An 18911-nucleotide genomic window follows, 5' to 3' on the forward strand; every position below is an offset into this window, starting at 1 on the left:
TAACTAGGTAGAAGTTGTCTAATAGAAAACAGCTGTAAACAGACCCAGGGAGGGAACACGTGTGTCTTAGATAACAGAAAACATCCACTCAGGCTTTTGAGAAGACCAGCTGGAGTAGAAAGAGAGAGGGGAAGGGAAATGGACAGATTTGCTGATGGTGTTTGCCCCCTCTTGTTCCCACGCCTCCCCATTCCCCTCTCCTCTCCAACCATACCACAGCTTTTTACTCTTCTGTAGAGGATAAAAAGGCTTTGACAGCATCTGTCAATTCGAAGAAAAAAAGAACTATATAAAGCAGGGAAAGATCTGAAGCTCAAGAAAAGCACTATGCAGTATTGCTCCTGAGTAGCTCAGCATCACTACATCTCAGTGCTAGAGGCATCACTAAAGACCCTGGTTCGATTCCACACTGTATCACAACCGGCAGTGATTTGGAGTCCCATAGAGCGGTGCACAATTGGCCCAGCGTCATCCAGATTAGGGTTTGGCCGGGGTAGGGTTTGGCCGGGGTAGGGTTTGGCCGGGGTAGGGTTTGGCCGGGGTAGGGTTTGGCCGGGGTAGGGTTTGGCCGGGGTAGGGTTTTGCCGGGGTAGGGTTTGGCCGGGGTAGGGTTTGGCCGGGGTAGGGTTTGGCCGGGGTAGGGTTTGGCGGGGGGGTAGGGTATGGCCGGGGTAGGGTTTGGCCGGGGTAGGGTATGGCCGGGGTAGGGTTTGGCCGGGGTAGGGTAGGGCCGGGTTAGGGTTTGGCCGGGGTAGGGTTTGGCCGGGGTAGGGTTTGGCCGGGGTAGGGTTTGGCCGGGGTAGGGTATGGCCGGGGTAGGGTTTGGCCGGGGTAGGGTAGGGTAGGGTTTGACCGGGGTAGGGTTTGGCCAGGGTAGGCCGTCATTGTAAATAAGAATTTGTTCTTAACTGATTTGCCTACTTAAATAAAGATTTTTTAAAAATCTTATGACAATGCCCCTGCAGTTACACAAATTCCCAGCCATCAATGTTAAGGCCAAGCAATTTCTGCCACTCTGCCTTCACACAGGCATGTTGATGATGTACTAAGTAAGCATTGTCCGTGTATCCCCTCTCCCACCCGCCACCTCAGGCTGAATTGTCTTCTGTGCATGAAAGACACAAGGAGCAAAGACGTTTATGTAAGAGGAAAGTCGATCAGATGAAGAATTATTTCTCCATTATGATGTGTGAGTTAGGCTGAGCCTTGTCGTAAATATTCACAGTATCACAGAGGTCTACTCTCATAGCCCTGTTAGTGAGATTCAACATCCAGGGACATGAGGGAACAGGCTACCAAGTAGCACACAAATACTAATACTGTATGTGGCTAATGCAGTACGTCACTTGCAACAAATACTGACAATTACCGATGATCATCTATTACCTAAAATGCAACCATTACAAAACAATATTAAATGGGCTGCATACATAAAAAATCAATAATGCAGCAGCAACTTTGAGTTTCCATTAAATGCAAACTGCTTTCAGGTATAATCTGGTGGTATTTTGGTCCAGCCTGTGGAGGTTAGTGCGAAATAACCCGCCATCTCATTAAAACGGCATTAGCATCAAAAGATGACCTTTAGAAAAGGCCTCCAGTTGTGTGACTAAGAGAGGTCTGAGAAATGACATGTTATTACATTGGAACGCTTGTGAATCGGCTAGCTAGCCCACTGTACGAACACTGACATCAGAGCAGTGCCATACTCCCATGTGGAGACTATTTATAATTTTTTAAATGATATGGCTATAATATGAGGAATCCCCCAAATAATACCTCATTATACTTTAAATCAAAGTGTTTGCCATGTGCGCTGAAAACAACAGGTATAGATCTTACAGTGAAATGCTTACTTACAGGCTCTAACCAATTGTGGAAAAAAGGTCAACAATAGATAGGTAAAGAAATAAAACAATAGTAAAAAGACAGGTGATATACAGTAGTGAGGCTATAAAAGTAGCGAGGCTACATACAGACACCGGTTAGTCAGGCTGATTGAGGCATAACATGTAGTTATGGTTAAAGTGACTATGCATATATGATGAACAGAGAGTAGCAGCAGCGTAAAAAGAGGGGTTGGGGGGGGCACACAATGCAAATAGTCCGGGTAGCCATTTGATTACCTGTTCAAGAGTCTTATGGCTAGGGGGTAAAAACTGTTGAGAAGCCTTTTTGTCCTAGACTTGGCACTTCGGTACCGCTTGCATGCGGTAGTAGAGAGAACAGTATGACTTGGATGGCTGGTGTCTTTGACAATTTTGAGGGCCTTCCTCTGACACCTCCTGGTGTAGAGGTCCTGGATGGCAGGCAGCTTAGCCCCAGTGATGTACTGTGCCGTACACACTACCCTCTGAAGTGCCTTGCGGTCAGAGGCCGAGCAATTGCCATACCAGGTAGTGATGCAACCAGTCAGGATGCTCTCGATGTTGCAGCTGTAGAACCTTTTAAGGATCTCAGGACCCATGTCAAATCATTTTTAGTTTCCTGATGGGGAATAGGCTTTGTCGTGCCTTCTTCACGACTGTCGTGGTGTGTTTGGACCATTCTAGTTTGTTGTTGATGTGGACACCAAGGAACTTGAAGCTCTCAACCTGCTCCACTACAGCCCCGTCGATGAGAATGGGGGCGTGCTCGGTCCTCCTTTTCCTGTAGTCCACAATAATCTCCTTAGTCTTGGTTACGTTCAGGGATATGTTGTTATTCTGGCACCACCCGGCCAGGTCTCTGACCTCCTTGCCTTTTGCTGTCTCGTCGTTATCGGTGATGAGGCCTACCACTGTTGTGTCGTCTGCAAACGTAATGATGGTTTTGAAGTCATGCCTGGCCATGCAGTCGTGGGGGAACAGGGAGTACAGGAGGGGACTGAGCACACACCCATGAGGAGCTCCAGTGTTGAGGATAAGCATGGCAGATGTGTTGCTACCTACACTCACCACCTGGGGGCGGCCCGTCAGGAAGTGCAGGATCCAGTTGCAGAGGGAGGTGTTTAGTCCCAGGATCCTTAGCTTAGTGATGAACTTTGAGGGTACTATGGTGTTGAATGTTGAGCTGTAGTCAACGTATAGCATTCTCACATAAGTGTTCCTTTAGTCCAGGTGGGAAGTGTGGAGTGCAATAGAGATTGCATCATCTGTGGATCTGTTTAGGCCGTATGCAAATTGGAGTGGGTCTAGGGTTTCTGGAATAATGGTGTTGATGTGAGCCATTACCAACCTTTCAAAGCACTTCATGGCTATGGACGTGAGTGCTATGGGTCTGTAGTCATTTAGGCAGGTTGCTTTTGTGTTCTTGGGCACAGGGACCTTGGTGGTCTGCTTGAAGCATGTTTGTATTACAGACTCAATCAGGGAAATGTTGAAAATGCCAGTGATGACACCTACCAGTTGGTCAGCACATGCCAGGAGCACACGTCCTGGTAATCCATCTGGCCACGCAGCATTGTGTATGTTGACCTATTTAAAGGTCTTAATCACGTCAGCTACGGAGAGCGTGATCACACAGTCATCCGGAACAGCTGATGCTCTCATGCATGCTTTGGTGTTGCTTGCCTCGAAGCGAGCATAGAAGTGATTTAGCTCGTCTGGTAGGCTCGTGTCACTGGGCAGCTCGCAGCTGTGCTTCCCTTTGTGGTCTGTAATAGTTTCCAAGCCTTGCCACATAAGCTCACAGATTACTGCACCTGTACGTAGCCCACCTATATTTTAGCCCAAACAACTACCTCTTGCCCTACTGTATTTAATTTTATTTATTTATTTTGCTCCTATGCACCCTATTATTTTTATTTCTACTTTGCACATTCTTCCATTGCAAATCTACCATTCCAGTGTTTTACTTGCTATATTGTATTTACTTTGCCACCATGGCCGTTTTTTGCCTTTACCTCCCTTATCTCACCTCATTTGCTCACGTATATAGACTTGTTGATACTGTATTATTGACTGTATGTTTGTTTTACTCCATGTGTAACTCTGTGTCGTTGTATGTGTCGAACTGCTTTGCTTTATCTTGGCCAGGTTGCAATTGTAAATGAGAACTTGTTCTCAACTTGGCTACCTGGTTAAATAAAGGTGAAAAAAAATAAAAAATAAAAAATAAGACGAGCATCGGAGTCGGTGTAGTATTATTCAATCTTAGCCCTGTAGTGACACTTTGCCTGTTTGATGGTTCGTCGCAGGGCATAACAGCATTTCTTGTAAGCTTCCGGCAGCTCTACCCTTTAGCTCAGTGCGAATATTTCCTGTAATCCATGGCTTCTGGTTGGTACAGTCACTATGGGGACGACGCCCTCGATGCACTTATTGATAAATCCAGTGACTGATGTGGTGTACTCCTCAATGCCATCGGAAGAATCACGGAACATGTCCCAGTCTGACAGCAAAACAGTCCTGGATTTTAGCATCTGCTTCATCTGACCACTTTTTAATAGACCGAGTCACTTTATTCATGTTTACTCATGTTAAGTGTTGAGGTTTGACCCAGTCTTTCAATCACGAATGCTCACACACCTGAGAATAAACAACCAATGAGAAACACTGTAATGTAAGCTGTAATGTAACTACTCTTCATTACCTGCCTGGAAATAGGGAGTTCCCTAATCAACACTAGCCTACTTTAGTTAACCCAGAGGTGACCGAAGTGAGGGCAGCACCCTACGTTCCAGCCCTTAGCTAGTCCGTGTCAGTGTGTTGGTGACAGAAAGCCAATGCACCACTATTAGCAGGCAACACACGTGTGGGGCTCTAAGCCAAATCATTTAAAGAGAACTGTTGAAGTGCAGAGAGCCAGTGATGACTGCATGGGAAACGTGCTGCTGCAGGCTGCTGTGTTGTGTTGGAATTATTCCAGCTCACCTCTGTTTATTGGCATATTACAGGGCCCTGCCATCATCATGGAGGCTGGAAAGTCCCCAGCCAGCCACAGCAGCAGATCCCATCTCACTAATGCTGTTGCACAACTCTCAATCACTTTAATAAAGTTTTATTGCTGCCGGAACGCCAAGGCTGAGACATTATGTCACATCCACTGAGACCTTACCATGAGAGGGATGTCCCAGGAAGCTGCAGGCAGCTGTCCGACATTAGAGAATCGTTTAAATACTGTTTGAGGACCCTCAAACAATAAATGATATTCATAAAGGTTACATAGAGCCTTTGCACTTAGACCTCAGTGCTAATGCATAATCTGGGCAGCTCTCCAGGCAATCCAGGCAATCTCGCCACACATTTCCAATGCAGGGCTCAGTCTCTCATCTATAGAGGTCTCATGCTTTAAAATCCATCTCAGTCTCTCAAAACATGTCAAAGGGCAGGAGATAAAAATGCTATATTTTGTCACCTCTAAACTGTTCTGGCCCGGAGGGACAATGAACTTGGCAACACATTTTATTATGTTGTTAGTAGTTTTTTTATACACAAGTCTGTTATTGGCCGGAACGGGTGCCAATCACTGTCCAGTGAAAATCTCCCTTTTAAAAGTTAATATTATGTTAAATAAATACCCAAATAATGTTGTTGACTCATCCTATACTCGTATTTTTGGCCAAAGCATTCATTGGAGAAAAAACACTTTAAAAAAACCATCTCAAACTTGTATGTCAAACAGACAGTTTAAAAAATGCTTGCTATTTCCTCATAGAATATGATGTCATACTCTTGAGGAGAATGAGCTGGCCAATCAGCATTCTAGAGGAGGATGAGCTGGCCAATCAGCAGTCTAGAGGAAGATGAGCTGGCCAATCAGCAGCCTACTCACATTAATATTTTTTTTGAACGGTATATGCCCACACCACTCTGTTGTTGGGGAACGTCCACACCATTCCAACACAGAAGAGCTGTATTTTAACATACTTAATAAAACACATTTGGAAGGAAAACTATTTTGCTCATATTGTAAATAAGTATAGGTCATATTTTATAGAAATCTGGAAATACTATTCTCATTTGAGACCACTCTTTCAAAGTCACTGAGATCTCTTTCTTTTAGATATGGTAGCCAAAATAATGAGCATCCCACTTTCAATATACACAATATACAATATACATGGCCAAAAGTATGTGGACACCTGCTCGTCAAACATCTCATTCCAAAATCATGGGCATTAATATGGAGTTGGTCCCCCCTTTGCTGCTATAACATCCTCCACTCTTCTGGGAAGGCTTCCACTAGATGTTGTAACATTGCTGCGTGAGTTCGGCACTAGTGAGGTCGGCACTGATGTTGGGCAATTAGGCCTGGCTCACAGTCTGCGTTCCAATTCATTTCAAATGTGTTCAATGGGGTTGAGGTCAGGTCTCTGTGTAGGCCAGTCAAGTTCTTCCACACCAATCTCAACAAACCATTTCTGTATGGACCTTGCTTTGTGCACGGGGGCATTGTCATGCTGAAACAGGAAAGGGCCTTCACCAAACTGTTGCCACAAAGTTGGAAGCACAGAATCGTCTAGAATGTCATTGTATGCTGTAACATAAAAATGTCCCTTCACTGAAACTAAGGGGCCAGAACCATCCTCCTCCACCAAACCTTCCAGCTGACACTATGCATTGTGGCAGGTAGCTTTATCCTGGCATCCGCCAACCCCAGATTTGTCCATCGGACTGCCAGATGGTGAAGCGTGATTTATCACTCCAGAGAACGAATTTCCACTGCTCCAGAGTCCAATGGCGGCGAGCTTTATACCACTCCAGCTGAGACATGGCATCACACATGGTGATCTTAGGCTTGTGTGCGGCTGCTCGGCCATGAAAACCCATTTCATGAAACTCCAGACGAACAGTCCTTGGGCTGACGTTGCTTCCAGAGGAAATTTGCAGCTCAATAGTGAGTGTTGCAACCGAGGACAGACAATTTTTAAGCACTACAGTACCCGGCGGTCCCATTCTGTGAGCATGTGTGGCATACCACTTTGCAGCTGAGCCGTTCTTGCTCCTAGACGGTGGCACTTCACAGTAATAGCACTTACAGTTGATCGAAAAAGCTCTAGCAGGGCAGAACTTTTATGAGCTGACTTGTTGGAGAGGTGGCATCCTATGAGGGTGCCATGGTGAAAGTCACTGAGCTCTTCATTAAGGCCATTCTACTGCCAATGTTTGTCTGTAGAGATTGCATGGCGGTGTGCTTGAATTTATAAACTTGTCAACAACAGGTGTGACTGAAATAGAATCCACTAACTTTAAGGGATGTCCATATACTTCTTGTTGATTACTTTGTATCCTGCATTTACTCAAGTGTTTCCTTTATTTTGGCAGTTACCTGTAGCTTGATCCTTTCAGACTCCCATTACTAAAGTAAGTATTGATTGAAACACAGCAGCACTGAGAACACAGGGTGGAATATGGGCTGTTATTATGTAGGTTGACTTTAAAGAGCAGATAGCATTCATGTTTCCAGCCCTAGCCCTGAAGGCTTCCATCCCTCCATCAGTACCCAGCAGCTGGGTGAACTGCTGTGAGCGGTCTGAGCAGGCCTGCTATTATTAGACATTTGCAGATGAAATCACCACAAATACCTTGTAGTGACCTACACTGTTACTGAGTCACAATATCAGGAAACAAGAGGTTGAGTAGACTACAGCCTCTCAAATGACTTCCGACTGGGCACACAGTCATTGAATAAATGCTGTGTGAGCCCCTCAATGCTGTGTGATAGATGTTGAATTGAAGTCTATGCCCAGTGTGTTATCACAGCACAATATCAAACATTGATGTGCTATAACCTCAGACTCAATTACATTCAATGTAAGACAATAAAAAACCTATGTTGGAAATCTGAATCTGAATATCTTATTTGAGCTAAAACCCATTCAAAACAATAAGACCTGTTTTCTCTAGACAAGCAACATAACTAGTCTGAGGATGGATAATAAAACAGTTTAGTGAACAAATTGCGATCAACCTTCATCAGTCATTGCCTATGCTACATGCCTATGGGGTTAACATCTTCTGAATAACTACACCTGCTCAACATGGTATTGGGGATGACAGAGAATATGGCATATTCTATGACAGAGTCCTTTTAAACATGCATAGCAAATATGAGAGTCTTTTAAATACACTTCTAATCAAATGTAATTAACATATTTTGCAGTCTTACCTCTGTTTCATGTGTCATGGGGTTAAATCCACACAGGATGCAGACAACGTTCTTGCATTCTGTGCAGGTCTTGTAGTTGGGAGGGTCCTTGGATCCCTTGTTGAGTTCCACCTTGCAGAGTGGACAAAAAGATTGGCCTGCTTTGGGAGCTGGTTGGGAGGATGCTGCTCCCATTGGAGGAGCTGATGGGGGTTTGTCCACGTTGGCCTGTACTGATGGGGGGAAATTGGCCTTCTGGGGATGTGCTGCATCAACATCACCCACTGATTAACTTGGGATTTCATTGGGAGGTCCTTGTTCCACTGATTGCATCTGGCAGGTCAGACAGAGCCATTCCTTCACCTGAGTGTTGTCATGTATCTTAGTATTGACTGACAAACATACAAAAAAATAAATCTAAAGATGCTAAACTGTGGCAAAGATCACAATGACCTAAAATATGGTTTTCCTCTCAGCACAACTTTGTGATTTCAAGACGACCCCATCTCAAAAACCAGTTGGTTTTGACCATTTGGAAGTTTTTACTGGAGTGAGCTCTCTTCCTCACAAGTGTTTTTAAATTCCTGTATATCTATGGGCATGCCTGACCTGAGCAAAAGGGACCCTAGGATTGGTGGCCTTTGGTTCATTATGAAATTATCTACTTTAATAATGTAAACTAGCACAGCAAAACCAAAAAAGAAACAAGGGTGCCCTCTCTGTCAACTCAGCGTCCTCTCTTACTGCGTTTATATTCAGCAAAGTTAACATGTGTAAATATTTGTATGTACATAACAAGAATCAACAACTGAGACATAAACTGAACAAGTTCCACAGACATGTGACTAACAGAAATGGAATAATGTGTCCCTGAACAAAGGGGGGGTCAAAATCAAAAGTAACAGTCAGTGTCTGGTGTGGCCACCAGCTGCATTAAGTACGGCAGTGCATCTCCTCCTCATGGACTGCACCAGATTTGCCCGTTCTTGCTGTGAGATGGTACCCCACTCTTCCACCAAGGCACCTGCATGTTCCCGGGCATTTCTGGGGGGAATGGCCCAAGCCATCACCCTCCGATCCAACAGTTCCCAGACGTGCTCAATGGGATTGAGATCCAGGATCTTTGCTGGCCATGGCAGAACACTGCCATTCCTGTCTTGCAGGAAATCATGCATAGAACAAGCAGTATGGCTGGAGGCATTGTCATGCTGGAGGGTCATGTCAGGATGAGCCTGCAAGAAGGGTACCACATGAGGGAGGAGGATGTCTTCCCTGTAACGCACAGCGTTGAGATTGCCTGCAATGACAACAAGCTCAGTCCGATCATGCTGTGACACACCGCCCCAGACCATGACGGACCCTCTACCTCCAAATCGATCCCGCTCCAGAGTACGGGCCTTGGTGTAACGCTCGTTCATTCAACGATAAAGGCAAATCCGACCATCACCCCTGGTGAGACAAAACTGCGACTCGTCAGTGAAGACCACTTTTTTGCCAGTCCTGTCTGGTCCAGCGACGCTGGGTTTATGCTCATAGGCAACGTTGTTGCCGGTGATGTCTGGTGAGGAACTGCCTTACAACAGGCCTACAAGCCCTCAGTCCAGCCTCTCTCAGAATATTGAGGACTGTCAGAGCGCTGATGGAGGGATTGTGCGTTCATGGTGTAACTCGGGCAGTTGTTGTTGCCATCATGTACCTGTCCCTCAGGTGTGATGTTCGGATATACCGATCCTGCGCATGTGTTATTACACGGGATATGCCACTGCGAGGATGATCAGCTCTCCGTCCTGTCTCCCTGTAGCACTGTCTTAGGCATCTCACAGTACGGACATTGCAATTTATTGCCCTGGCCACATCTGCAGTCCTCATGCCACCTTGCAGCATGCCTAAGGCACGTTCACACAGATGAACAGGGACCCTGGGCATCTTTCTTTGGTGTTTTTCAGAGTCAGTAGAAAGGCCTCTTAGTGTCCTAAGTTCTTATAACGGTGACCTTGATTGCCTACCGCCTGTAAGCTGTTAGTGTATTAACGACCGTTCCACAGGTGCATGTTCATAAATTGTTCATGGTTCATTGAACAAGCATGGGAAACAGTGTTCAAACCCTTTACAATGAAGATCTGTGAAGTTATTTGGATTTTTACAAATTATCTTTGAAAGACAGGGTCCTGAAAAAGGGACGTTTCTGTTTTTGCTGAGTTTAAATCTAAAAATGACCATAATGATTGTTTAAAGTAAAACAACCAAAACAAAGCTGGGCAGAGTGTGCAGTTTAAATAGGCTACTAACATTGCCTGGGGTTGTTTGGCATGCAAAATTACTTGTCGATCAATGACTGTCAACACACTTACATGCAGTTCGACACTGAACAAGAGAGGACACATCAGTTGTTACAAGATAAGAGATATTTTCCGACGGTAGAAAGAATGTAATATGAGCAAAAAATACTCGTGAACCATGAATTCATAACTTTAGAAACTATTTTTTGAACGATGCATGCTACATTTGGATTGGTTTGGGATCCGTGGACTGATGCACTTGCATCTTGAGCAAGTGCGTTTCGGTGAACGTTACATCCCTAGCATATTCTGTAGAATATGGGAGCCACGATGTACTCCAAACCCCTTCAGACAAAAGTCATGCACCGAACAATATGTCAAATGTGATCAGTAGCAGATGAACATGAATGTCAAAACCTTGCCAAGATACTCAAATAATAATGCTGTCAGATTACAATTGGTTTTCAGGAAGATCATAAACCAACATTAGATATTTTTTGAGGAAAGACAATATTAATAACAAGAACTCCATCAAAGCATCTTGTTATCCTTTCTTACACCTCCCATGAAAGACAAGACTGGCGACTATAAACATTGTATATGTATAGTTACTATCATTAACCAATTGTTTAAAAAAAAGCACAACAGTTATTTTAGAGTAGCCTAACTACTTTGATGAAACATATACTATTTACTTACTGTTTCATGTGGCATGGGGTTAAATCCACAGAGGTTGCAGACAGTGTTCTTGCATTCTGTGCAGGTCTTGTAGTTGGGAGGGTCCTTGGAGCCCTTGTTGAGTTCCACCTTGCAGAGTGGACAGGTAGATTGGCCTGCTTTGGGTGCTGGTTGGGAGGATGCTGCTCCCTTTGGAGGAGCTGATGGGGGTTTGTCCACTTTGGCATGTACTGATGGGGGGACATTGGCCTTCTGGGGATGCGCTGCTTTCTTCTCCTCTGCTTTCTGAGCAGCAGGTAGTTTGGTCTCCTTTGCAGGGGGCATCTTGGGGGAAGCTGGCGGTGTGGTCCGGGGCTCGTCCTGAACAACTGATGTTATCAAAGTGGAGGCAGAGCTGAAGATGGACGAGCCAAAGCCAAACATCTTCCCAGACACTGACTCTTCAGGCTTTGAGGAGGCAGACTGAGATTTGGGACCTCCAAAGCCAAATAAGCCTCCTGATTCCTGCTTGGGGGTTGCTTTGTGGCTGGGAAGGCACTACTCTCCCTACGCCCAGGGCTGGGCTGCTGTGGTGGTTTATGAGGTTCTGATGTTCTCCGGTTCTCCAGTGGAGCCTTCTGAGCAGGCACTGGGCTTGCCGGATTTTGAGTGTCTGCTGCTGTAGCAGCTTCAACTATTGATATATCAGGCTCTGATTTTGGTGCCTCTGCTGAGGGCTGCGGAGGCTGTCCTTGTTGTTGTAGAGTCTTCTGTTGTGGAGGTTGTTGGACAAGTGTTGGAGTCGGTCTGTCCACTGGCTTCTGGTCCTGCTGGCAAACCACTGTCGGGGATACCTCCTTCTTCTGTGACGAGCCTGCTGCTGGGGTCTCTTTCACTGAAGCAGGAGTCATAGACACCTTGGGGGAAGCTGGAGGTGTGGTGCGGTGCTCATCCTGAACAGCTGAGGTGATCAAAGTGGATGCAGAGCTGAAGATAGAGGAGCCAAAGCCAAGCATCTTCCCAGACACTGAGTCTTCAGGCTTTGACTGAGCAGGCTGAGATTTAGCACCACCAAAGCCAAAGAAGCCTCCTGACTCCTGCTTGGGGGGCTGGGCCTGTGGTGGTGGTACAGATTTTGCATAAGAGGCTCCACCTTTTGGAAGCTGTTGTTGAGGCTTCCCAGGCTCTCCTTTCGGTGTCGCTGTTAGAGGCTGACGTTGTTGCTCTTGTTGTTGTGGAGTCTCTTGGTGTGGAGGATGTTGGACAGGGATTGGAGTTGATTTGTCCACTGGCATTTTGTCCTGCTGTGAAGCCACTGCTGGAGATAATTCCTTCTGTGGTGACCCTGGTGCTGGGTTCTTCTTCTCTTTCTCTGAAGCAGGAGTCATTGGCTCCTTCAGGGGGGCAGTTTCGAGGTCAGGCTTTGGAGCTTGCTGGGGCTGTACTTGTTGTGATACCTTTGAAGCAGGCTGTTGCAGTGGAGGAGTTTGCTTGTCTGGCTGCTGTACAGGTGTAGCAGCTCCACTGGTTTTGGGTGTTGCTGGAATTGGTTGGTCCACTGGTTTCTGTACAATTATAGGTTCTTGATTCTCCTTCTCAGCCAGAGCAGGTGAAGCTTGTTTATTTTGTGAGGATCCTAGTGGTGGGGTCTCCTCCTTTTTGTCTGCATTTGGTGCTGGGGTTCCAGCGGGAATTGGTGTCTCCTGAGGTACAGTGGGTGGAGTGATCTCTTGTTGGCCAGCCGCAGGTACTGGGATCTCCTCCTTCTGGGGTTTAGCTGGAGCTGGAGTCGGCTTTGGAGATGCAGCAGGTGTGACATTCTCCTTTTGAAGTGCAACAGGTGTAGAGACTATGCTGGGCAACGGTTGGGATTTCATCATGGGAGGTCCTGGGGTTCCACTGCTCCAAGTGCTCTCTGCATCTGGCAGGTCAGACAGAGCCATTCCTTCACCTGAAAAAAAAATAACAGTGTTGATAAAAAAATAACTAAAAATAATAATAATATTAATAATATATCTCATCTTAGTTGCTATTTAAATACTGCATACTACCTGTGACAAACATACAAAACAACTGTCTTATGCTCTGTATCTAAAGATGCTAAACAAATTAGAATAATTATATCACAGCGTATTAATACAATTCCTTAAGATCTCAAATTAGATCACAACATCTATATAGAGTGTCTTCATAGACCTAAAATCCTCATGGTTTTTCCTCTCATTGTTTGTGAACCTAATTTTAAAGCCTGATGCATATTCTTAGGATGTGTATATTTCCCTTTCAAGACGATTCGATACGTATCTAGCAAGACACATGGGCTCCGATGAGATACAATTTAGTTTGCAACAATTTGATGCAATTGGGTTCGTTGGAAAATATTCAATGAGTAAACAATTGTTGCATACACACATTCATTTTAAATTCTAAATTCAAATTGTCTGCTGATTGAGAGCTGGGCCTCTCTGAGCTGGATCTGTCGAAGCAGACTCCTCTCTGTGTGTGTGTGTGTGTGTGTGTGTGTGTGTGTGTGTGTGTGTGTGTGTGTGTGTGTGTGTGTGTGTGTGTGTGTGTGTGTGCGTGCGAGTGTTTTTAAATTCTGTATATCTATGTTCTATGTACTATGAAGGCATCTGACCTGAGCAATAAGGGACCCTAGGCATATACCACCCCACTACCACTATCAGCGGGGCAATGAAGCATATGTTTTTTGTCCCTCCACTTTGGTTCTGAAATCAACATCACCCACTGATTAACTTGGAATTATTGCAGATTAAGTGTTTGAGCTTGTCATGTATTAGTATTGACTGTAAAAAATAATTGCTGTGGCAAAGCCAATGAATATGTAGCACAACTTTGGATTTCACCCCCATCTCAAAACCAGTTGGTTTTGACCATTTGGAAGTTTTTACTGAGTGAGCTTCTCCTCACGCCAAGGGCATGCCTTGCAAAAGGGATTGGTGGCTTCATTATGAAATTATCTACTTTAAAATGTAACCTCAGCAAAAAAAGAAACGTCCTCTCTGTCAACTGCGTTTATATTCAGCAAAGTTAACATGTGTAAATATTTGTATGTACATAACAAGAATCAACAACTGAGACATAAACTGAACAAGTTCCACAGACATGTGACTAACAGAAATGGAATAATGTGTCCCTGAACAAAGGGGGGGTCAAAATCAAAAGTAACAGTCAGTGTCTGGTGTGGCCACCAGCTGCATTAAGTACGGCAGTGCATCTCCTCCTCATGGACTGCACCAGATTTGCCCGTTCTTGCTGTGAGATGGTACCCCACTCTTCCACCTAGGCACCTGCATGTTCCCGGACATTTCTGGGGGGAATGGCCCTAGCCCTCACCCTCCAATCCAACAGTTCCCAGACGTGCTCAATGGGATTGAGATCCAGGATCATTGCTGGCCATGGCAGAACACTGCCATTCCTGTCTTGCAGGAAATCATGCATAGAACAAGCAGTATGGCTGGAGGCATTGTCATGCTGGAGGGTCATGTCAGGATGAGCCTGCAAGAAGGGTACCACATGAGGGGGGAGGATGTCTTCCCTGTAACGCACAGTGTTGAGATTGCCTGCAATGACAACAAGCTCAGTCCGATCATGCTGTGACACACCGCCCCAGACCATGACGGATCCTCTACCTCCAAATCGATCCCGCTCCAGAGTACGGGCCTTGGTGTAACGCTCGTTCATTCAACGATAAAGGCAAATCCGACCATCACCCCTGGTGAGACAAAATTGCGACTCGTCAGTGAAGACCACTTTTTTGCCAGTCCTGTCTGGTCCAGCGACGCTGGGTTTATGCCCATAGGCAACGTTGTTGCCGGTGATGTCTGGTGAGGAACTGCCTTACAACAGGCCTACAAGCCCTCAGTCCAGCCCCTCTCAGAATATTGAGGACTGTCAGAGCGCTGATGGAGGGATTGTGCGTTCATGGTGTAACTCGGGCAGTTGTTGTTGCCATCATGTACCTGTCCCTCAGGTGTGATGTTCGGATATACCGATCCTGCGCATGTGTTGTTACACGTGGTATGCCACTGCGAGGATGATCAGCTCTCCGTCCTGTCTCCCTGTAGCACTGTCTTAGGCATCTCACAGTACGGACATTGCAATTTATTGCCCTGGCCACATCTGCAGTCCTCATGCCACCTTGCAGCATGCCTAAGGCACGTTCACACAGATGAGCAGGGACCCTGGGCATCTTTCTTTTGGTGTTTTTCAGAGTCAGTAGAAAGGCCTCTTAGTGTCCTAAGTTCTTATAACGGTGACCTTGATTGCCTACCGCCTGTAAGCTGTTAGTGTATTAACGACCGTTCCACAGGTGCATGTTCATAAATTGTTCATGGTTCATTGAACAAGCATGGGAAACAGTGTTCAAACCCTTTACAATGAAGATCTGTGAAGTTATTTGGATTTTTACAAATTATCTTTGAAAGACAGGGTCCTGAAAAAGGGACGTTTCTGTTTTTGCTGAGTTTAAATCTAAAAATGACCATAATGATTGTTTAAAGTAAAACAACCAAAACAAAGCTGGGCAGAGTGTGCAGTTTAAATAGGCTACTAACATTGCCTGGGGTTGTTTGGCATGCAAAATTACTTGTCGATCAATGACTGTCAACACACTTACATGCAGTTCGACACTGAACAAGAGAGGACACATCAGTTGTTACAAGATAAGAGATATTTTCCGACGGTAGAAAGAATGTAATATGAGCAAAAATACTCGTGAACCATGAATTCATAACTTTAGAAACTATTTTTTGAACGATGCATGCTACATTTGGATTGGTTTGGGATCCGTGGACTGATGCACTTGCATCTTGAGCATGGAATCAGGGGCCGATGCGTTTCGGTGAACGTTACATCCCTAGCATATTCTGTAGAATATGGGAGCCACGATGTACTCCAAACCCTTCAGACAAAAGTCATGCACCGAACAATATGTCAAATGTGATCAGTAGCAGATGAACATGAATGTCAAAACCTTGCCAAGATACTCAAATAATAATGCTGTCAGATTACAATTGGTTTTCAGGAAGATCATAAACCAACATTAGATATTTTTTGAGGAAAGACAATATTAATAACAAGAACTCCATCAAAGCATCTTGTTATCCTTTCTTACACCTCCCATGAAAGACAAGACTGGCGACTATAAACATTGTATATGTATAGTTACTATCATTAACCAATTGTTTAAAAAAAAGCACAACAGTTATTTTAGAGTAGCCTAACTACTTTGATGAAACATATACTATTTACTTACTGTTTCATGTGGCATGGGGTTAAATCCACAGAGGTTGCAGACAGTGTTCTTGCATTCTGTGCAGGTCTTGTAGTTGGGAGGGTCCTTGGAGCCCTTGTTGAGTTCCACCTTGCAGAGTGGACAGGTAGATTGGCCTGCTTTGGGTGCTGGTTGGGAGGATGCTGCTCCCTTTGGAGGAGCTGATGGGGGTTTGTCCACTTTGGCATGTACTGATGGGGGGACATTGGCCTTCTGGGGATGCGCTGATTTCTTCTCCTCTGCTTTCTGAGCAGCAGGTAGTTTGGTCTCCTTTGCAGGGGGCATCTTGGGGGAAGCTGGCGGTGTGGTCCGGGGCTCGTCCTGAACAACTGATGTTATCAAAGTGGAGGCAGAGCTGAAGATGGACGAGCCAAAGCCAAACATCTTCCCAGACACTGACTCTTCAGGCTTTGAGGAGGCAGACTGAGATTTGGGACCTCCAAAGCCAAATAAGCCTCCTGATTCCTGCTTGGGGGGTTGCTTTGTGGCTGGGAAGGCACTACTCTCCCTACGCCCAGGGCTGGGCTGCTGTGGTGGTTTATGAGGTTCTGATGTTCTCCGGTTCTCCAGTGGAGCCTTCTGAGCAGGCACTGGGCTTGCCGGATTTTGAGTGTCTGCTGCTGTAGCAGCTTCAACTATTGATATATCAGGCTCTGATTTTGGTGCCTCTGCTGAGGGCTGCGGAGGCTGTCCTTGTTGTTGTAGAGTCTTCTGTTGTGGAGGTTGTTGGACAAGTGTTGGAGTCGGTCTGTCCACTGGCTTCTGGTCCTGCTGGCAAACCACTGTCGGGGATACCTCCTTCTTCTGTGACGAGCCTGCTGCTGGGGTCTCTTTCACTAAAGCAGGAGTCATAGACACCTTGGGGGAAGCTGGAGGTGTGGTGCGGTGCTCATCCTGAACAGCTGAGGTGATCAAAGTGGATGCAGAGCTGAAGATAGAGGAGCCAAAGCCAAGCATCTTCCCAGACACTGAGTCTTCAGGCTTTGACTGAGCAGGCTGAGATTTAGCACCACCAAAGCCAAAGAAGCCTCCTGACTCCTGCTTGGGGGGCTGGGCCTGTGGTGGTGGTACAGATTTTGCATAAGAGGCTCCACCTTTTGGAAGCTGTTGTTGAGGCTTCCCAGGCTCTCCTTTCGGTGTCGCTGTTAGAGGCTGACGTTGTTGCTCTTGTTGTTGTGGAGTCTCTTGGTGTGGAGGATGTTGGACAGGGATTGGAGTTGATTTGTCCACTGGCATTTTGTCCTGCTGTGAAGCCACTGCTGGAGATAATTCCTTCTGTGGTGACCCTGGTGCTGGGTTCTTCTTCTCTTTCTCTGAAGCAGGAGTCATTGGCTCCTTCAGGGGGCAGTTTCGAGGTCAGGCTTTGGAGCTTGCTGGGGCTGTACTTGTTGTGATACCTTTGAAGCAGGCTGTTGCAGTGGAGGAGTTTGCTTGTCTGGCTGCTGTACAGGTGTAGCAGCTCCACTGGTTTTGGGTGTTGCTGGAATTGGTTGGTCCACTGGTTTCTGTACAATTATAGGTTCTTGATTCTCCTTCTCAGCCAGAGCAGGTGAAGCTTGTTTATTTTGTGAGGATCCTAGTGGTGGGGTCTCCTCCTTTTTGTCTGCATTTGGTGCTGGGGTTCCAGCGGGAATTGGTGTCTCCTGAGGTACAGTGGGTGGAGTGATCTCTTGTTGGCCAGCCGCAGGTACTGGGATCTCCTCCTTCTGGGGTTTAGCTGGAGCTGGAGTTGGCTTTGGAGATGCAGCAGGTGTGACATTCTCCTTTTGAAGTGCAACAGGTGTAGAGACTATGCTGGGCAACGGTTGGGATTTCATCATGGGAGGTCCTGGGGGTTCCACTGCTCCAAGTGCTCTCTGCATCTGGCAGGTCAGACAGAGCCATTCCTTCACCTGAAAAAAAATAACAGTGTTGATAAAAAAATAACTAAAAATAATAATAATATTAATAATATATCTCATCTTAGTTGCTATTTAAATACTGCATACTACCTGTGACAAACATACAAAACAACTGTCTTATGCTCTATATCTAAAGATGCTAAACAAATTAGAATAATTATATCACAGCGTATTAATACAATTCCTTAAGATCTCAAATTAGATCACAACATCTATATAGAGTGTCTTCATAGACCTAAAATCCTCATGGTTTTTCCTCTCATTGTTTGTGAACCTAATTTTAAAGCCTGATGCATATTCTTAGGATGTGAATATTTCCCTTTCAAGACGATTCGATACGTATCTAGCAAGACACATGGGCTCCGATGAGATACAATTTAGTTTGCAACAATTTGATGCAATTGGGTTCGTTGGAAAATATTCAATGAGTAAACAATTGTTGCATACACACATTCATTTTAAATTCTAAATTCAAATTGTCTGCTGATTGAGAGCTGGGCCTCTCTGAGCTGGATCTGTCGAAGCAGACTCCTCTCTTTCCGTGTGTGTGTGTGTGTGTGTGTGTGTGTGTGTGTGTGTGTGTGTGTGTGTGTGTGTGTGTGTGTGTGTGTGTGTGCGTGCGAGTGTTTTTAAATTCTGTATATCTATGTTCTATGTACTATGAAGGCATCTGACCTGAGCAATAAGGGACCCTAGGCATATACCACC

At 45.5% G+C, this 18911-nt stretch overlaps 1 protein-coding gene across 1 annotated transcript in view; it reads right to left on the reverse strand.

Annotated features, from left to right (window-relative positions):
* The window catches only part of LOC135508815 (protein piccolo-like), a 118300-nt gene that overhangs the window by 80755 nt on the left and 18634 nt on the right, over window positions 1-18911 (reverse strand). The window contains exons 8-11 of the mRNA XM_064929027.1: window positions 16285-17637; window positions 15646-15658; window positions 11666-12957; window positions 11049-11531 (exon numbers count right to left, since the gene is read on the reverse strand). Of these exons, the coding sequence (XP_064785099.1) occupies window positions 11049-11531; window positions 11666-12957; window positions 15646-15658; window positions 16285-17637 (3141 nt within the window). The remainder of the gene's footprint in view (window positions 1-11048; window positions 11532-11665; window positions 12958-15645; window positions 15659-16284; window positions 17638-18911) is intronic.

Source organism: Oncorhynchus masou, chromosome 22, assembly GCF_036934945.1.
Source record: "Oncorhynchus masou masou isolate Uvic2021 chromosome 22, UVic_Omas_1.1, whole genome shotgun sequence".
Classification (NCBI taxonomy): domain Eukaryota; kingdom Metazoa; phylum Chordata; class Actinopteri; order Salmoniformes; family Salmonidae; genus Oncorhynchus; species Oncorhynchus masou.